This window comes from Perca fluviatilis, chromosome 5 (genome assembly GCF_010015445.1).
Source record: "Perca fluviatilis chromosome 5, GENO_Pfluv_1.0, whole genome shotgun sequence".
In the NCBI taxonomy this organism is placed as follows: Eukaryota; Metazoa; Chordata; class Actinopteri; order Perciformes; family Percidae; genus Perca; species Perca fluviatilis.
Window position 1 is genome coordinate 30,050,587 of NC_053116.1, and position 15,845 is coordinate 30,066,431.

At 41.8% G+C, this 15,845-nt stretch overlaps 1 protein-coding gene across 6 annotated transcripts in view; it reads right to left on the minus strand.

The window, feature by feature from the left end:
- tafa5l (TAFA chemokine like family member 5, like) overlaps positions 1-15,355 on the minus strand; it is a 57,700-nt gene extending 42,345 nt beyond the window's left edge. For 3 of the 6 annotated variants that reach the window (XR_005639347.1, XR_005639346.1, XM_039801583.1), the window contains exon 1: positions 14,118-15,354. Coding sequence is in view for 2 of the 6 variants with exons in the window: in XM_039801583.1 (XP_039657517.1) it covers positions 14,118-14,214 (97 nt within the window). In the remaining 4 variants the exon portion in view is untranslated. Of the gene's footprint in view, positions 1-14,117 lie in introns of all 6 variants that reach the window. The other 3 variants (XR_005639345.1, XR_005639344.1, XM_039801582.1) reach the window with 2 other exon arrangements.
- Between the last annotated feature and the right edge of the window lie 490 nt (positions 15,356-15,845).

Below are 15,845 nucleotides of genomic sequence, written 5' to 3' on the forward strand. Positions count from 1 at the left end.
CCTGATGGTGGTGCTAGCAGGGAGGTCAGGTGGTCCCCAAAACGTTAGACATCGTCCTCTTAATACAATGAATATTCACAGCCAGTTGTCTGGATATCCTGATGTTGGACAGTGTTTCCCATACAGACGGATGGCTGAATGCACTCAATTTCACTATCCTTAGACCTCATCGCCAGCAAGGCCAAACATTTTTAGCATTTCTAGCGGTTTGATTGAAATTTGTCAATCGTTAAAGTTTTTGTGAACCCCTGACCTTTCATCTAGCACCATCAGCAGGTCTAAATTTCAGTTCTAGTTTCAGTAGGCTATCCAATCCTTTGGTGTACAACCAATGTTCGCAAAACTAATGACATTCCTATCAGCCATGACTGTAGTTTGTGTTTAGTGTTGATTAGCAAATGTTAGCATGCTAACACACTAAACTAAAAAGGTGAACATGGTAAACATTATACTTGTGCATCAGCATGAGCATTTTTTGAAAGCATAATTGATGATATCTGAACAATCTTATATTATATATTATATTTCTATATTATAGATCTATATTCATTATATCTTATGTAATTTGTATTTAGTCAAAGCAAATACCTTACATCTTACTAGTTAATACCCTAACAGCCACACAAATGAATATTAAAATATTTTGTTGTTTGAAAATGTTATGTTTTGGTATTTTTTGTAATTTAACAATTGAACTAGTTTATGGACCGCTGGCTATAATAATGTGAGACTCGGTTGACATGACAGTTGCTGCTGGGCACTGTGTTCCTACAACAGACCGATTTACAAGGCAAGTTAAGCTCTACTGATATGGCAAATTGACAGAATGTTTTAAAGTGATGATTACCTTGCTCAGGAATTTCTGCGGTGTGTATGTGCAATTCTTACACTTCTATCCAAGCAAAGAGAATTACTTTAGAGTTCTCCTGGCATTACAAATTGATGGATGACTCCCTGGCCAAGGACTAGTGGCTATGTAGGTTTTTTGAGTTTCAACTTTGTCAGAATGTGATCTCAGAATTAATTACACAAACTGGACTACTTGGGAGGGGGGAAATAATTAATAACTGTTTTTCATTATCTTGACTTTTTCATGTCATGAAAGTTAAAAGAGTTTTTAATCGTTCTCTTTTTACATGGCATGAAATGAACGGGACAAAAGGAACACAATTCTAGATTGAAACATTTTAATTTTAAATGATTTTTTAGATGATTTGTTTGCCAAAAGATACTTTGAGCTGCTCGGCATTTCAACATACAGTACACCTGTGTCAAACTATTGCTGTGGCTCATTCATGGCCCTGATGAACGTTTCTGATCAGTCACATTGAAAACTTTTCAACAGCCATGGGCAAATACAAGAAGAGGTGTAACAATGTTTTCAATGTTGAGATTTATTAAATGAACCCTCTGTGTGACCTTTCGTAGCTGACAGTCTCATTGAACACTAATGTTGAGGCAGCAGTTTTGTGTGGTGTACAGTTTTTGGAAACCCGAGGGAACATATTTAATTGTCTTTTATTGAGGCCTTCCTGGTGCGTTTGAGGGAATTATGAACTGTTAATAGTCTTGTGTTTATAGATAAACAAGCTTTAATCACAGGAAATTGCTTGAGGGTGTCTGCTGCTTTCAAAAACACATTTGGAAGAACAAATTCAATATATGTATATGACACATTTTCAGTAGCATCTTTTTCATTTAAAATCAAAGGGAGGTTTGTTGCAGCCTCAAATGAGAACTAAAAAATGAATCAATAACCTGCTGAACAATATTAATGTGTGAGTACATCAAATCTGACTCTGCTTAAACTCAGACAGTTTCTTGATAAGTGCAAAATAAATGCATGTGAACTTAAAGAACTACATCAATTTCTCTAGGTTTAACAGTGCAACACAGAGAAAGTTGGTGAAACTTACTTCACCTTTGTAATGATCTGGACAAAGTTACATAGTTTCTTTTTTTCCTTTCTTTATTGAATGGAAAGCTGCCAGTGAAAGCCATTCAGGCTGACACTGAAATAAAATCAGTTCAGCGAAGGTAGATTAGAGAAGAGTCTGTGCTGCAGTTCTTGTAAGGTCAATCCCTGGCATTCACCAACCATCACTCCTTTACACTGCTGTTTCTAGTTCCTTCCCAGCACCCTCAAAGGCTCATTAAGTGAGACGTTTAACTGCTAAATAGCATGAAATGACTGTAATAATGGCAAAGGTTGAAAGGGTTGTTGATCAACATAAATGACTCATAAAATTGCCTCAGCGGGTGCTGAGATGTTTCAGAAGCTACTTACTTTCAGAGGAAGACATGTTGGAAATATTCCAGATGATGATTGTGGTTTGGTTTTATTATAGTGACCATGTGGGATTAATCCACTATAGGGCAATAATTAACTTTGGGCCCCAATGACCACCCAACCAATTATTCCAACTATGTGCACTGACAATGTAACATTACTTTAGACATGAATCAATCATGAATCAGAAATCAAGTGACACCCTTTTGGGCCCTTGACCTAAGTTTAACACAGTCAGGTTACTGTAAGAACTCAAATCAGAAGATCAGATTGCCATGAAATGGCAGCTTCATGTTCCCCCTAAGATGAACCCTTTTCATTTTCAACACTCCATGGGCTTTCTTCCAGCTCCACCTCAACATTGCAACCTCTAGGGCCTGCAAACCAAGCTGAAGACTTTTGTATTAATAATTTGTCCCTGTCAGTAACCACACTCAACCCCAAACGTTTCCAGACTAATATGCATCTAAATGAATGGATTGGTGGGTGGGTTGTTGGTCTCAGTGGCAGCTACCTTTGTGATTTAGGCTGATAAGAATATTTTGTGTGTAGTGTATTTTTGACATAAAATTATTATCTAGACCAGTCTTGAGAGTCATAAAACACAATCACCTCTATGAAGAACTGCTATGCACATTTCATAGCATCAGCCATACTGCCCACCCTCCCCCACCCACTACCCACCCTCCGCTTCCCACCACTCAGCCCACCCTCTACTCTCTTCTGCTAAGGCGAGTCCCTGTTTCCTTGGTGGGTGCTTGGAGGACAGAGGTGCCATCAGATATCAGTGCTCGCTGCCATGTTTCAACACTGAACAGATGAATGGGCTTCATGCAATAGGCCTGAAGGAGGAGAGTAGCAAGGCGGAGAGTGTGTGTGTTGGGGGGAAGGGGGGTGGGGGTGGGGGGGGGGCTTTGTAAAGTCCCCTCAGCCACGGCCAGTGCTCCATCATACGTACGGGAGTTAATTCATATGACAGTGGGTTTCTGTCACTCAGCAGTGTGAAGACACTTGGCCTCATCTCTATTTCACATGATAAAATTGGCATATGGCTGCTGCGGTGGCGAGGAGCTTGCCAAGTGCAGGATGTCGCTACATTGCTGTCCAGGCTATGGATCATGTCAGACATCTAGAGGGCTACAGGAAGCCGATACAGAGCAGAGAGACTGGCTCTCAGCACTGACTGGCAGCCTGATGACCTTCACTGATCACTGAATCACAACACTATACAAGCGCCAGCGCAGACGCACAAGGGTTCAAACAAACACAGCTTAGAGCAAAGACGTGAGTCTGTGCTCTACATATCGGCACTTTGATCAGACACACTGCAGATCACCAAAGTACAGGAGCACACATATCTTAGTATCTCTGCCTGAAATAGGCTGCCAGGAGTCCACACTTGCTTTCACAATTTTCCCAAATCAATGTATGTCATTGTAAGACTGAGAACTGCTGGGCATGATGAGGTTATTAAACTACATTACACTGGCTGACTCTGACCACATAGAGTGAAAATACAAAACTACTAATTATCTTTCCTGTTAACATTGCAATCGGTTCCTTATTTAGACATGTACTTATCAATAAAACATTCACTTTGTTCTTGCTTATCTTTCTTTTCTTGTTGGTCTCTTTAATTAAGACTGTGCAGATACATCAGTAGTCCTAACTGATAAAATACCTTTATCAGATTTAACAGACAAACACATCAGACACAGCCATGCACTGCTCCCATTCAACTGAAACCAGATTGGGTGCTATGAGAACTGCTCTGCTTCTTCTCAGGGAATCTGCCATAAAAAAATAATAATAATATGACAGGCTGCACTGAATGAACTATGACAAGGATTCCATTTCCATATTAAAACAATCTTCCTTTATAGATTGTAATTACTCGCGGGCAGCTAAAGATGGAAGTGAGGTTTTACAGTGTTTTATTGCAGAGATCGTCTCTGCAAACTACTCTTTCAAACCATGTTTATTAAAAATTCCACTTCTTGTAAAGCTAGTTCAGTTAATTATTCATGACAATATGTATTGTATTCGGTATTATTCCTCGTAAAGACAGCTATAGCACGGAGCCATTATGTGCTGGCTCGGCTCAAACGTCCTGGCATTGAATCTAACCAGTTTTCCCTGAGAGAGTCAATCAGACTCTAATCACTACACTGGCATACAATAATAAGTCTCAGTGATTATCTTCCTTCCATTGTATGTTCCTTTCTTGATAGAAGTGCCATTCGCAAGGATGAAAATGGGGCTGCCAACAAAGCACCAATTTAGAGAGCATGACAATCATATTAACGTGCATCAAATTAGATATGAATTTAAAGGCTCTTTTATGGAAGATTTAAAACATTGTGTGATGCGTTATAATATTAATGCTACAGGTAATCAGCCAAAATATATATATTTTTTGTGGTGGCTGCAGTTATCAAGTTTTGAAATGTAAAGAGCACTGACTAAACCTCCATACCACCACGAATCTTAAATCCATAAGCCTACCTCACACTGCTTGGATTTATTTTCTCTTGAAAGTCTTGTGTTCATGGCTGCAAATAATTATTATCATTATTGATTATGGATTAATTTAACTATTCAAATGGACTTTTTTGTTAGTGCTCTTGAACCTGAGCAGGACAAAGTGCTTTACAAAGCCTCTCGTTCAAACACACACAAACACACTCAAACCGATGGTGGTGGAGATGCCATTCGAGGCGCCATTTGGGGTTCAGTGTCCTGCTCAAAGACACTTCCAAATGTGGACAGGAGGAGCCAAAATCGGAACAGAAACCCTATAATTTGCTTGCAACATGCTTGCCAATTTGCTAAGAGTGAGTTAAATGTTAGAAACGTGCACCTACTAATGAACAGGTGGTATTCATTAAGTTAAAATGAGCAATCTAAGACACTAAGGGCTAGATTTACTAACACTAGCGCAGTTTGCGCTGCGTCCGTTTATGCGAGTTCGGTAATAGCGCACGCTATGCTTCCACAGTTTGCGTAGTATTTATCAACCCTGACACCCATCATGCAATCAGCGTCTTTCTCCGCCCACTATACCGTAAATTGCGCTGTAGCAAAGCGGTACTGGTGCTATGATATGGCTGAGTGCAGACTGCGATATTCCCACTGCTGATGCTATGACTGTTTGAAATGATCCTGATGCCAATATTTGTAATGTAGCGAGGAGATTAACAACTGCTGGAATGGGATGTGAACGCTGAGTGGGAGATTCAATTTCATCTTTGATTTCTTCCAGTAACTCTAATATTGCATGTCTGCTTGATCTGTAATGCTAAATGATGTTGTGTTCACTGACAAAGTGTGATTCTTCTGTTAAAAATATTTTCAGCCTCGCCTATGTCTTCGTCTTGCTCAAATTGCTGTTGCCATTTCACCAGCGGCATTAAGGTCTACGAGGAAACTCGATTGCGGCTGGTTTAAAGGTAGAGGCGGAGAGAATTTCCCCGAAGAATGAAGGCTCTTACTGACAGTCTTTGTAAATACCACGGAATATATAATTAGGTGCACTTTGCGCTTATCCTCCCACCTTTTTGGGTGGAACTCCCACTTTCCCCACGACCCTCCCACGAACGCATATTGAAAGCGCAACTTGTTTCTTCTCGCTCATGTGGCAGACAATCTGCGATTTTACCCAAGTGCGCCCTGTTTGTAAATAGCCCGCATCGGTTACGTCCGTCTTTGCGACCAATTAGCGCCTGGAAACAGGCGCAAACGGCTTGATAAATCTAGCCCTAAGACTTGTTTCGTCCCACCAACACTCCAAACCCCCCAGATATTCAGTTTACTGGCACATATGACAAAGGAAAGCAGCAAATATTTAAAATGTAGACACTGCAAGTACAGTAGGGACTGTTTGGCATATTTGCTTGAAAAATTACTTCAACAATGAATTATCAAAATAGTTGACCATTAATTTTTCTGTCAACCCCCATACAAAAGTGTTCTTCCATTAGGCCCATTATTTGGATTTTTTACTTAATGGTTAACGGTTAATTGATTTTCAAAATGATTCACCATTCATTTTCTGACAATCACATAATCAATTAAATGAATACGTTTTTCAGTCCCACTTATGACATACATTAGTGCACCAAGGTTAATCACCACTAACTTGGACATAATACTGTTATTCACAGTGTAGTCTCACATTGCTGGATCTATCTCCACAGCGCTGTTGAGTAAGGTTTTACTACACCACACATACATTCTAGGATAGGAGAAAAAAAAATCTGGGTGGTTTGCATTTCTTTAAACTAGTGATGCACCGAAATGCAAATTCCGGGCCAAAACCGAAAATTCAGGACGCACTGGGTCAGAAACCGAAACAGAAAATGACTTATTTTTTTAAACCCATTTTAATTATATTTATATATACCAGGGATATATAATATATATTTTTTGTATATTTGTAATAATATTATACTTTTTAATCGATTTCATGGATTTAATGAATCTGAATTGAAAAACTACAAACCAATAAAATGTGATAATATATATAAAACACAATATTAAATACATTAATCTTCATGCAGTTCTGTAACAATCAGATGTCAGAGATGTTGATCCATCCATCCATCCATCCATCGTCAACCACTTATCCCGCGCACAGGGTCGTGGGGGGGCTGGAGCCAATCCCAGCGAAAGGGCGAAAGGCGGGGTACACCCAGGACAGGTCGCCAGTCCATCGCAGGGCCACACATAGACGAACAACCACTCACTCACACATGCACACCTACGGACAATTTAGGGACACCAATAAACCTAGCCCGCATGTCTTTGGTCGGCGGGAGGAAGCCGGAGTACCCGGAGAGAACCCACACAGACACGGGGAGAACATGCAAACTCCACACAGAAAGGCCGGGCCAACCGGGGTACGAACCCACAACCTTCTTGCTGTGAGGCGACAGTGCTAACCACCGCACCACCGTGTCCCCAGAGATGTTGATGTACTCTGCATATTGAATTGGATGCCGTGTTTTCAGGTGCTGTATCAAACCTGAAGTGGAAATGGCATATATTTTCGGCTCATATTTTCGGCCATTTTTCTCTTTCGGCCAAAAACCGAAAATGCTATTTTTGGCCAAAATTTTGGCGCTAAGTTCTGGACGCAGTGACGGTGGCTCTGAAAAATAGTCTTGGAAAGGAACTTGTTTTGGTGGAACATTTGCACCCTGCAAAACAATGCCACATAAAATACTAAATGAAGTTAACTGTTCACACAATACAGTAACATGAGCTATTTAAATTAGCTGGATACATGGTTAAAACTAATTTGCTCTTACCAGTGTGTCGCCGTGTGTCCTTTTTAGACAGCAATCCCCGGTTACAAACATCCCAGTTAGATAGAAAATACCATAAACATATTCCTTGTAAATCTTTACAATCATTCCCCAAAAGAACCAAGCAGGCCTGCCTTATTGCACAATCAAAATGTTGCAGACTTTGCATTCTTTAAGACTGGTTTGGAAGGAGTGTATTTGTGGACTGGGCCAGAGTGATTCATTTTACATGAGAGTAGAGCGCAGACAGTTCTGTTGTCTAACGTCATCCTATTCTCTGTAACAATCTTTCGTACCATGCTAAACACCCTTTCTGAACTTGCATTGCTATGGGGAATGCATAGTAAAGCCTTCATAAGTTTTGGCAGCGCACCGTCTCTGTCGTAGCGTCCATCATCCGTCTCTGTTTTTTTTTCTTTTTTTTCCCCGCGTTGTCACTCATCATCTGACCTCACACACTAACCTCGCGACAACTGCCACCTACAGTACCTGTAGTAGGCTACTGCAGGTGGCAATTATCGCGAAGCTAGTGACAGAGCTCAGATTGGGATTGTTTTTGTTTTTTTTACTCCGCTCGGGCCCAGGGTATTATTATTTTTTAATAACGCAGGTTAAAATATGGGAGATTTACGGGAAAATACTAATACGGGAGGATGGCGGGAAAGAAGGGTAAAATACGGGACTTTCACAGCCAAAACAGGATACTTGACAGGTATGGCTTGCTAGCTCAAAGTTTGTTGTTTCCCGTAGCAAAGGGATTTTGAGAACGACAACACAAAGACGATGTCAGGCTTTATCCTGGAAATGTACTTTGGTTGATCCAGACTATTCACTATGTTACATTAGCTAATAAGGAGGCTGATTAACATAAAAAGTAATCTAAATTACTGGATAAATATCTGGATTTATCCTCCACTCCTGCTCTGATTTCAATCAATCTAACCTAATCGTCCCTTTGTGCACGTTATGATCTCACAACTCTGTTATTACCAACTCAGGACGACATCGAACAGCAATCCCTTGTGACTAAGCATATGCTAGTCAAGGCAGCCACAGCCAAGTGCATCTCATTTCCTTAACACTGTTTGACGCCAACAGCGTAGTAGGTATCATGTAATAGGACAATAGGTGAGAGAGGTAGATGTTTGACTGACCCCATGCTATATGCTTTCTGACACCGCTGTGAGATTCTGCTGCTAAACAAGTACGGCAGCAGAGCAGTGGAGCGAAATACCCGCTTTTTATTAATGTACTTGGTTTATAGGGAATACAACCGCTTGATTTCAAATGTTATTTGAATACTCTACAGCGGTCAGAGCAATATCTATGCAAGTGTACAACTCTCTGCAATCAGGAACTATAGCAAAGGGAAGTGTGGGAGCACCCAGGGTGACTTCTGGAGATGAGGGGTGTGTTATGCTATTACATGATGAAGCTCATTTATCTGCGAGTGGTAAAGTAGGCAGTGTGTTGGCACGCAGTCAGTTCACCATTTATTGTTCTGAGGAGCAGTTCCAGCTCTCACATCCTGATGGCAATACAGGTTGGAGTTTTCTGCTCTGAAAAGCTCTTCATATTCGCAAATGCTTACCTACATTGCATTAAAATGTGGGTATACTTAAAGGTACAACAAGCATGATTTTCTATGCAGTCATGAGCACCCAGTGGGGCTGCAGAAAAAGATAGAAATGCACTGCACCCCCACCAACTGAGAAGCCGGAGATGTGCTCTATTTGCCCAAATTTAATTCTCGAGTCAGGTGTGTACACTACTCCACCCACGGGGAATGACAAATTGAAACTCTTGTAGCAGCAGTAGGATGGTGCTCCCTCTGGAGAAAGTCAAACTCAACAGTGTTAGGTTGTTTCCTTTTTCACTGGAAAGCAGCAGTTTGATGTTTAGTTCGCTAACGTAACTTTACTGGACTTCCAGGTCTTTGCAGTTCAATTTTTTTTTAAAACACCAACCCACTCTCTAAAATTCAGCGCTGCCATTGTGTGACATTGCCAAGGGCTGCTTTAAAATAGAAAATATTCCCCTTACAGAGCTAGGACTGACACTGTAATTTAGGTCTGTCTTGTACAGTACACATGATGGAGGTGGCGTCTGATACATTTCTGTTGCAGTGATGCAGCACAGTCTGGGCTGCAGAGATATTACAATGTAGCGTACACTCAGACAATTGGTTGTGGATGAATACAGGCTTGAGGCATAAAGAGTGAATGTACAATATGCCTTGCAAAAGCAAACAGTTGCTCAGTTGAATGCAATGCAGAGAGGACTGTAAAGCCACAGTGACTCACTTCAAATTCCATAGCCCTCTAGGATGCCCTCCTTCTTTGATGCAAACCCAGAGAAAATGGTGAGCATCAGAAGGCTATTGTGACCCCATAAGCACTGTACAGTAATGCTTGATTATGTGAACTGCAGCTTTAATATTCAAGCACAGCGCTCTCAGGAAATATGGCATCAGGCAGAAAATAGAGCAGGACACAAGACTGAAGGAACATAACTCAAATCATTTATACTACTCTGCCAATGATGGAGCAGTTTCAAGCCCAGAGCTTTCTGCAGAGAAAATAACAAAGCAGAAATACACTGAGCGGTGCACTACACTCAACCACAAGGGAGGTCAAAGCTGAAGGCTAGATGGAATTCATATTCAGGGAGATGAAATATGAGCTTTGTGTGCTGCCAAATTGATTTAGCTGTAAAAAAAATCTTTTCATTTTGTTCCATAAAGATGCTCATACTTTTACAGCTCTGCCACCTATAGGAGCATGCCTCGATGATTTGCTAAGAATTTACAGCCAAGGTCATAATCAAAGCGGGTCTCCTTTTGCATGCTTAATGTAGCCTTGAAGAAGAGTGGAATGAAAATCATCCTTTTCACTTCAAAAAGTCGGTAATTCTCTGCTACTCTGATTAGTTTAAGGCTCTGATAGACAGACGATGCTCCCTGAGTTAAAAGAGAATACCAACCAAAGATGTTGAAATTCATCACTCTAGTGCCCCATGAAGACTTGCTGTCTCCCACACAGGAGCTGATTTGTTAAAAAAAAGCAACCGAGATAGAATCTGGAATAATTTACCAGGATAAAATCCGTCTGGTTTGTGAATGACATTTGGACAGGAGGCATCAGAGACACATGGCAGAGTCCACAACGCAAAGAGTGGACTGACTGTGTGAGTCGTTCATCAATGGAGCTCTGTAATGATTGTGAAGCCACAGGGACTCACTTTAAAATGTAGTGACACAGCCTGTATACGTATCTCAGAAAATGTGTGCTGTCATTCCCATCGACAGTTTACTGCAGAGCAAGAAGACTGGATAGATTGTTGTCTCTGCTTCTCAGCTTCGGGGCACTGTTATTTGTGTTCAGGAGCACTGATTGAATTATTCAAACAAATCAAAGTGACACGTTAATCATGACATGTGACATGTGCAGTAAAAAGCAGCATTGCTGTCTGTTACACTTATATGACACCAAGTTTAAGATCTACAGTGTAGCTCTGTAGATGTCTCTGTAGATTCAAATCATTTGAATCATCCAATGAATCTTCTTATATTAATGAGATTCATTATTCCTCACATTGTGAATTGTGATGTCAATATTTTTTAGGTTATTTGGAAAAAGCATAGAATGGGCTATGCGTAAGAAGTAATAGCTGAGCAGACAAACAAAAGAACGCCAACCACCAAAAAAAATTAAATTAAAGCTACACTAATTGATTTAGGCCACTTGAGACAGCAGAACATGCTGAAAACACAACAGCTTACATTTCCATTTAGAAAGCTGTTGTAACACACATATTTGCTAACAATTGCAAACATTCAGCAGACATGGCACAACATTAGCATTCATTTTGAGTCTTTTTTCTTGCTATGAATGTCCAATATTCACTCCCCTCTAAGCTTTTATTTTTGTCTCCAACAACTCCTGAGCAAAGTAGCTGACTCTTTAGCTTCAAGATGTTAAACTTTCTTCAACAGCTAGTTGCTGACTTTGTTGGTCTGCCATTTGGTGTAGGTCAGGTAGCGTAGTGGTTTTCTCAGAGCTTGTTTTGCTTAAAACAGCTGCCTGTTGCTGCTTGAAATGAGATCCATGAGAGAAAAGTTAGTGGCCCTGAAAAGCAAAACAACGAGCCAAAAGAGGCTAAAAAGCTCTGTTGAAATGAGGGTACGTGCAGAGGGTGATAGTTCTCTGTTGCTTCATCACTACAAACATTTCACATGTTTCACGTTGTGTGATTCAGTGTTAATAAAAGAAATATTTCTTAGTGGAGCTTTGCACTTCTTCAACAGGAAATCCGAAAAACAAAGATGTTATACTTTGTTTGATTGACAGTTGATCTTTGGAAAGTGCAGTGCAGAAACAGCAATGACTGCTTACCTTAGCATCAAAGATGCTCACAGATCTTGAGGATTTGTACTTCTAAAATGCAAAATAGCCTCATTTGATCACAGTATTTTAGAAGGAGGAATTTTTATGTTCCCACTTGAAGTTGAAATGTATTCTTGGCATTAGAATTCTTTGAGCTGCGTTAGAGCAAAGGCTAAATGTCCATCCACCTCCAACTTACAAATGTGAATAACAATGCTCCATCCCCTCCTCCTCTTCACACACACACACACACACACACACACACACACACACACACACACACACACACACACACAATCCAAAGCAATGTGGTTGACAAAGTAAGGAGGAGTTGCCACCGCTCTCTAACTGCACCACTGAACCAGAATGTGGTCCAGTGAGGAAATCCAGACATTTTCAAATTTATCGTTGAATAAACTGGCAACGTTGAGAGCGGCTGACAGGCCATTCATCGTGGCGGGCGCTGGCCCAATGACGTGCGCAGACAGGGCTGCTGTGCTTTGATTTCCTGTCCTGGCCACCTTGACAGATGAGCTTCGGAGAGAGGGTGGAGGCGACGCAGCCTGTCACCACCACAAGGCTTCACCTCTCTGCCCACCAGTTCAACCACACTCGTCGCTGCTTCAGGGGCCTTTCCGGGGCCAGGGAGGTGGAAGTGCTAGAGAGCTGGTCAAGGAAAGTGATGAGTGCTTTGACTCCATCAATTGTGAGCAGTCATAAACACACAAAAAATATATACTGTCAACTAGCTGAGGAAATGATAAAAAAGCAATGGTGGTTTGACAGCGCTGACTGGTCACAGCTGCCAGTTTCAGAGGAGGATTTTAGTGGGATTTGAAGATTACAAGTGCGGATAAATAATATACTACATGTTTCATTCTGAAAATTCAGCTGGAAGGAGGTGAGCGACAAACAGAGAATGTCAAAGCTCAAATCATATCCAGAGGTATTAACTAGGCCAAATCCAGCAGAATTTATTTACTCTAAGAATATCAAGGGTATTAAAGTTCACAAGAGATTGATTGAACAATTTTGTACAATAACACTCTAATGAGATCATTTTCAGATGAAATTGAGTCAATAATAAATGGCTGAGGGGAAGAGGAGAGCTGCTGTAACTCCTCAGATAATATGCAGATGCTTGAAAGAAGGTTCAGGGGCTGCAATAAGAGGCTGGTGAAAGCAGCATTTTAGGAGAAAACACTGCAAATTAGAGGCAAACGGAGCACATTTCAGTGCACAGGCAGTTCATTTTTCACATCAGTGTCTACTTTTGTTCCTGGCGAGCTGCCAAAGACATTGATGTAGGCACTATCCCTCCTCCACAGCAGTAATTATGCTGCTGGCCAATGCTTGATTAAAAGATCTAATCTACAAACTTAGTGTTCAACATCTCCCAACAAGTTCCAATGCTTTAAGCCCGTTCTCTGTGTCTTTGACAGCACTGGAATCCAAAATGTTTTGTCATGGACGGCAGCCAATGAAGTGCAGGGAAACATACTTTTGCTTTCTATTCTGTGTCAGGGTGAAGGTGTAATTGCACCAGCGGATGTATTATTCAAGAGGAAAGCATGGCATGGATGGATATAGCCTTAACCTGAGTGAAATTATAAAAGCTTTGAAAGCCGGCCTTCTCCTGTCTGCACGAGGAATTAAAACAAACAAACTGTGTTGCTTTTTCACCTAAGCTCAATTACGGCTTCACTAAATTGTCATTCCGCAAGGTATAGCAAAGAGCCTGCATCAGAATAAGGAACACCATGAGGTTAGTTTAACAATAAGGTTATATATTACAGTATTGTGAGAATATGGTCACTACAGGCTCCTAGATAATGTTATAAAATGGTGTAAGGTCCAATAATGTCACTATACACTGTCTGTTCAGTAACATACACTCACTGCAGGAATGTTATTATAAAGATACCAAATCAAATTCAAGTCAATCAATAATCAAAAATGCCATAAGGTACAACAAGGTCACCATACATTGACTGGTGATGGGACACAAATTGGACATTATGGGGAATGTTCCTAAGGATCAACAGACCTGACCACACCATGTGCAGCTGCATCCCAATAAGAAGCCCTCAGAGACAATGGGGCTGCTGACAAAGTAATAAACAGAAGTGTCCTTACCCTCTCTGAGCAGATGGGAGTAGATGAGCCAGAGGAGCAGCAGGCAGCAGAGTGACGCACCTCCACCTGCGGAGAGCGTCTTCACTCCAGACTGCATCCTACACCTTCAGCCTTTTAGATTATCCAAACTTTGAACGCTTGCGCCTCTCAGATGTCAAGCAGATCAGCGGAAGAGTGGCAAATCCAGTGGCGTCTCCACAGCCTGTCGTCGGCATCCATTTTGAGGTTATAATAGAAGAGAGGAGCTGATAGTAATTCCCTCTTGCTTTTCAAATTCCCTCGGTGAGCCGCATATCCATCCAGGCTGCTCAGCACACACACACACACACACACGCACACGCACACACACGCACACACACACACACACACACACACACACACAAACACACAGGGTACAATGTCACCAGATCTGGCCAAGTTTACGCAGCTGTGGTTTCAGGAGCTGGGATTCACTGGCAGGCTTCTGCAAAAAACTGTTAGTATATGAAGATGAAGAGGAGTGAGCAGCAGCAGTCCCTCGCAGTTTTGATCCTCACACGGATATATGCTGATAATGCTGCAAGTAAATTCAGCCGCTCAACATCCCCTGAACGCCGCTGTCACCTCTATTTTCCTCCTCTGCGCTCCGCACTGTCTCTATTATTATTCCCAACCAACTTCTGCACCGAGAGCGGCTCTGTGTGACTCTACAGAGAAACGCGCAAGTTAACCCAGGCGGACATGACGAACATACCAATCAGCACAAAAACTTGTCCGGAAACGCAACACTCCATGCGTCCAAAACAGCTGAAGGCGCAAATGCGTCATATGTGGCCACATATGCGCTGCAGCTCAAGCGAAATGTCACGTCAAAACAAGAGCGGCGGGTCTCACGCAGCGCACTGCCGCTGGACGAAACGCACTCTGAAGCGCGTCAATGCAGGCGGTGCAGTGAAGTTGGACACACTTGTCACCTGTATGAGCCTTTGTGGATGCTCTGGGAAATTGTCAGGGATGATGCCTTGCATCTCGGGCTCGAAAAGCTCCCATTGCCGCAAAGCCAAGTGCTGTTTTTCAGACGAGTGTGTTAAGCCTTATTCTGTCCCGTTCTGCATTTGCATGCAGGCGACGACGAAGAAGAGGATTTCCTCCCTTCAATCCATAGAAGGAAACGCTGCTTCTGTTGCTGCTGCACCCTGAGTTGCCTTGAGTTACACTGTTTCCATCTGCTCTCTCTCCCTCGCTTTCTCTCTGGCTCTCTCCCACACACATACACACAGTGCCCCAATTCCTTTCGCAAAGTGAGAAAAAAAAAACTTTGAGCTCCCAGGCTATAAATCCTAAACTGTAGATGATGATGATGATGCTGATGCTTATTTGTACACAGTAATATGTCCCATCTCAGCCCACAGGGAGAATCAAAGCAGCACCAGCCTCCCCCACATTCTGACATGAAACTTTTCTTCATGTTTTTATGCCCTCATTCATACTGTAGGTGGAAAACGCCCTTGAGGGCTGCATGGTCTGAGGACTACACTGGCACTCTGGGAAAATGTGAAAGGTCTGTTCCTGGACTGGTGGCAGGGACATGTGGAGTGCCCCAGAGCTCTTTAAAGTTACATTGTATATACTGTCTAATATCACAATCACAATATCACAATATCACAATATCTGTGTGTGTGTGTGTGTGTGTGTGTGTGTGTGTGTGTGTGTGTGTGTGTGTGTGTGTGTGTGTGTGTGTGTGTGTGT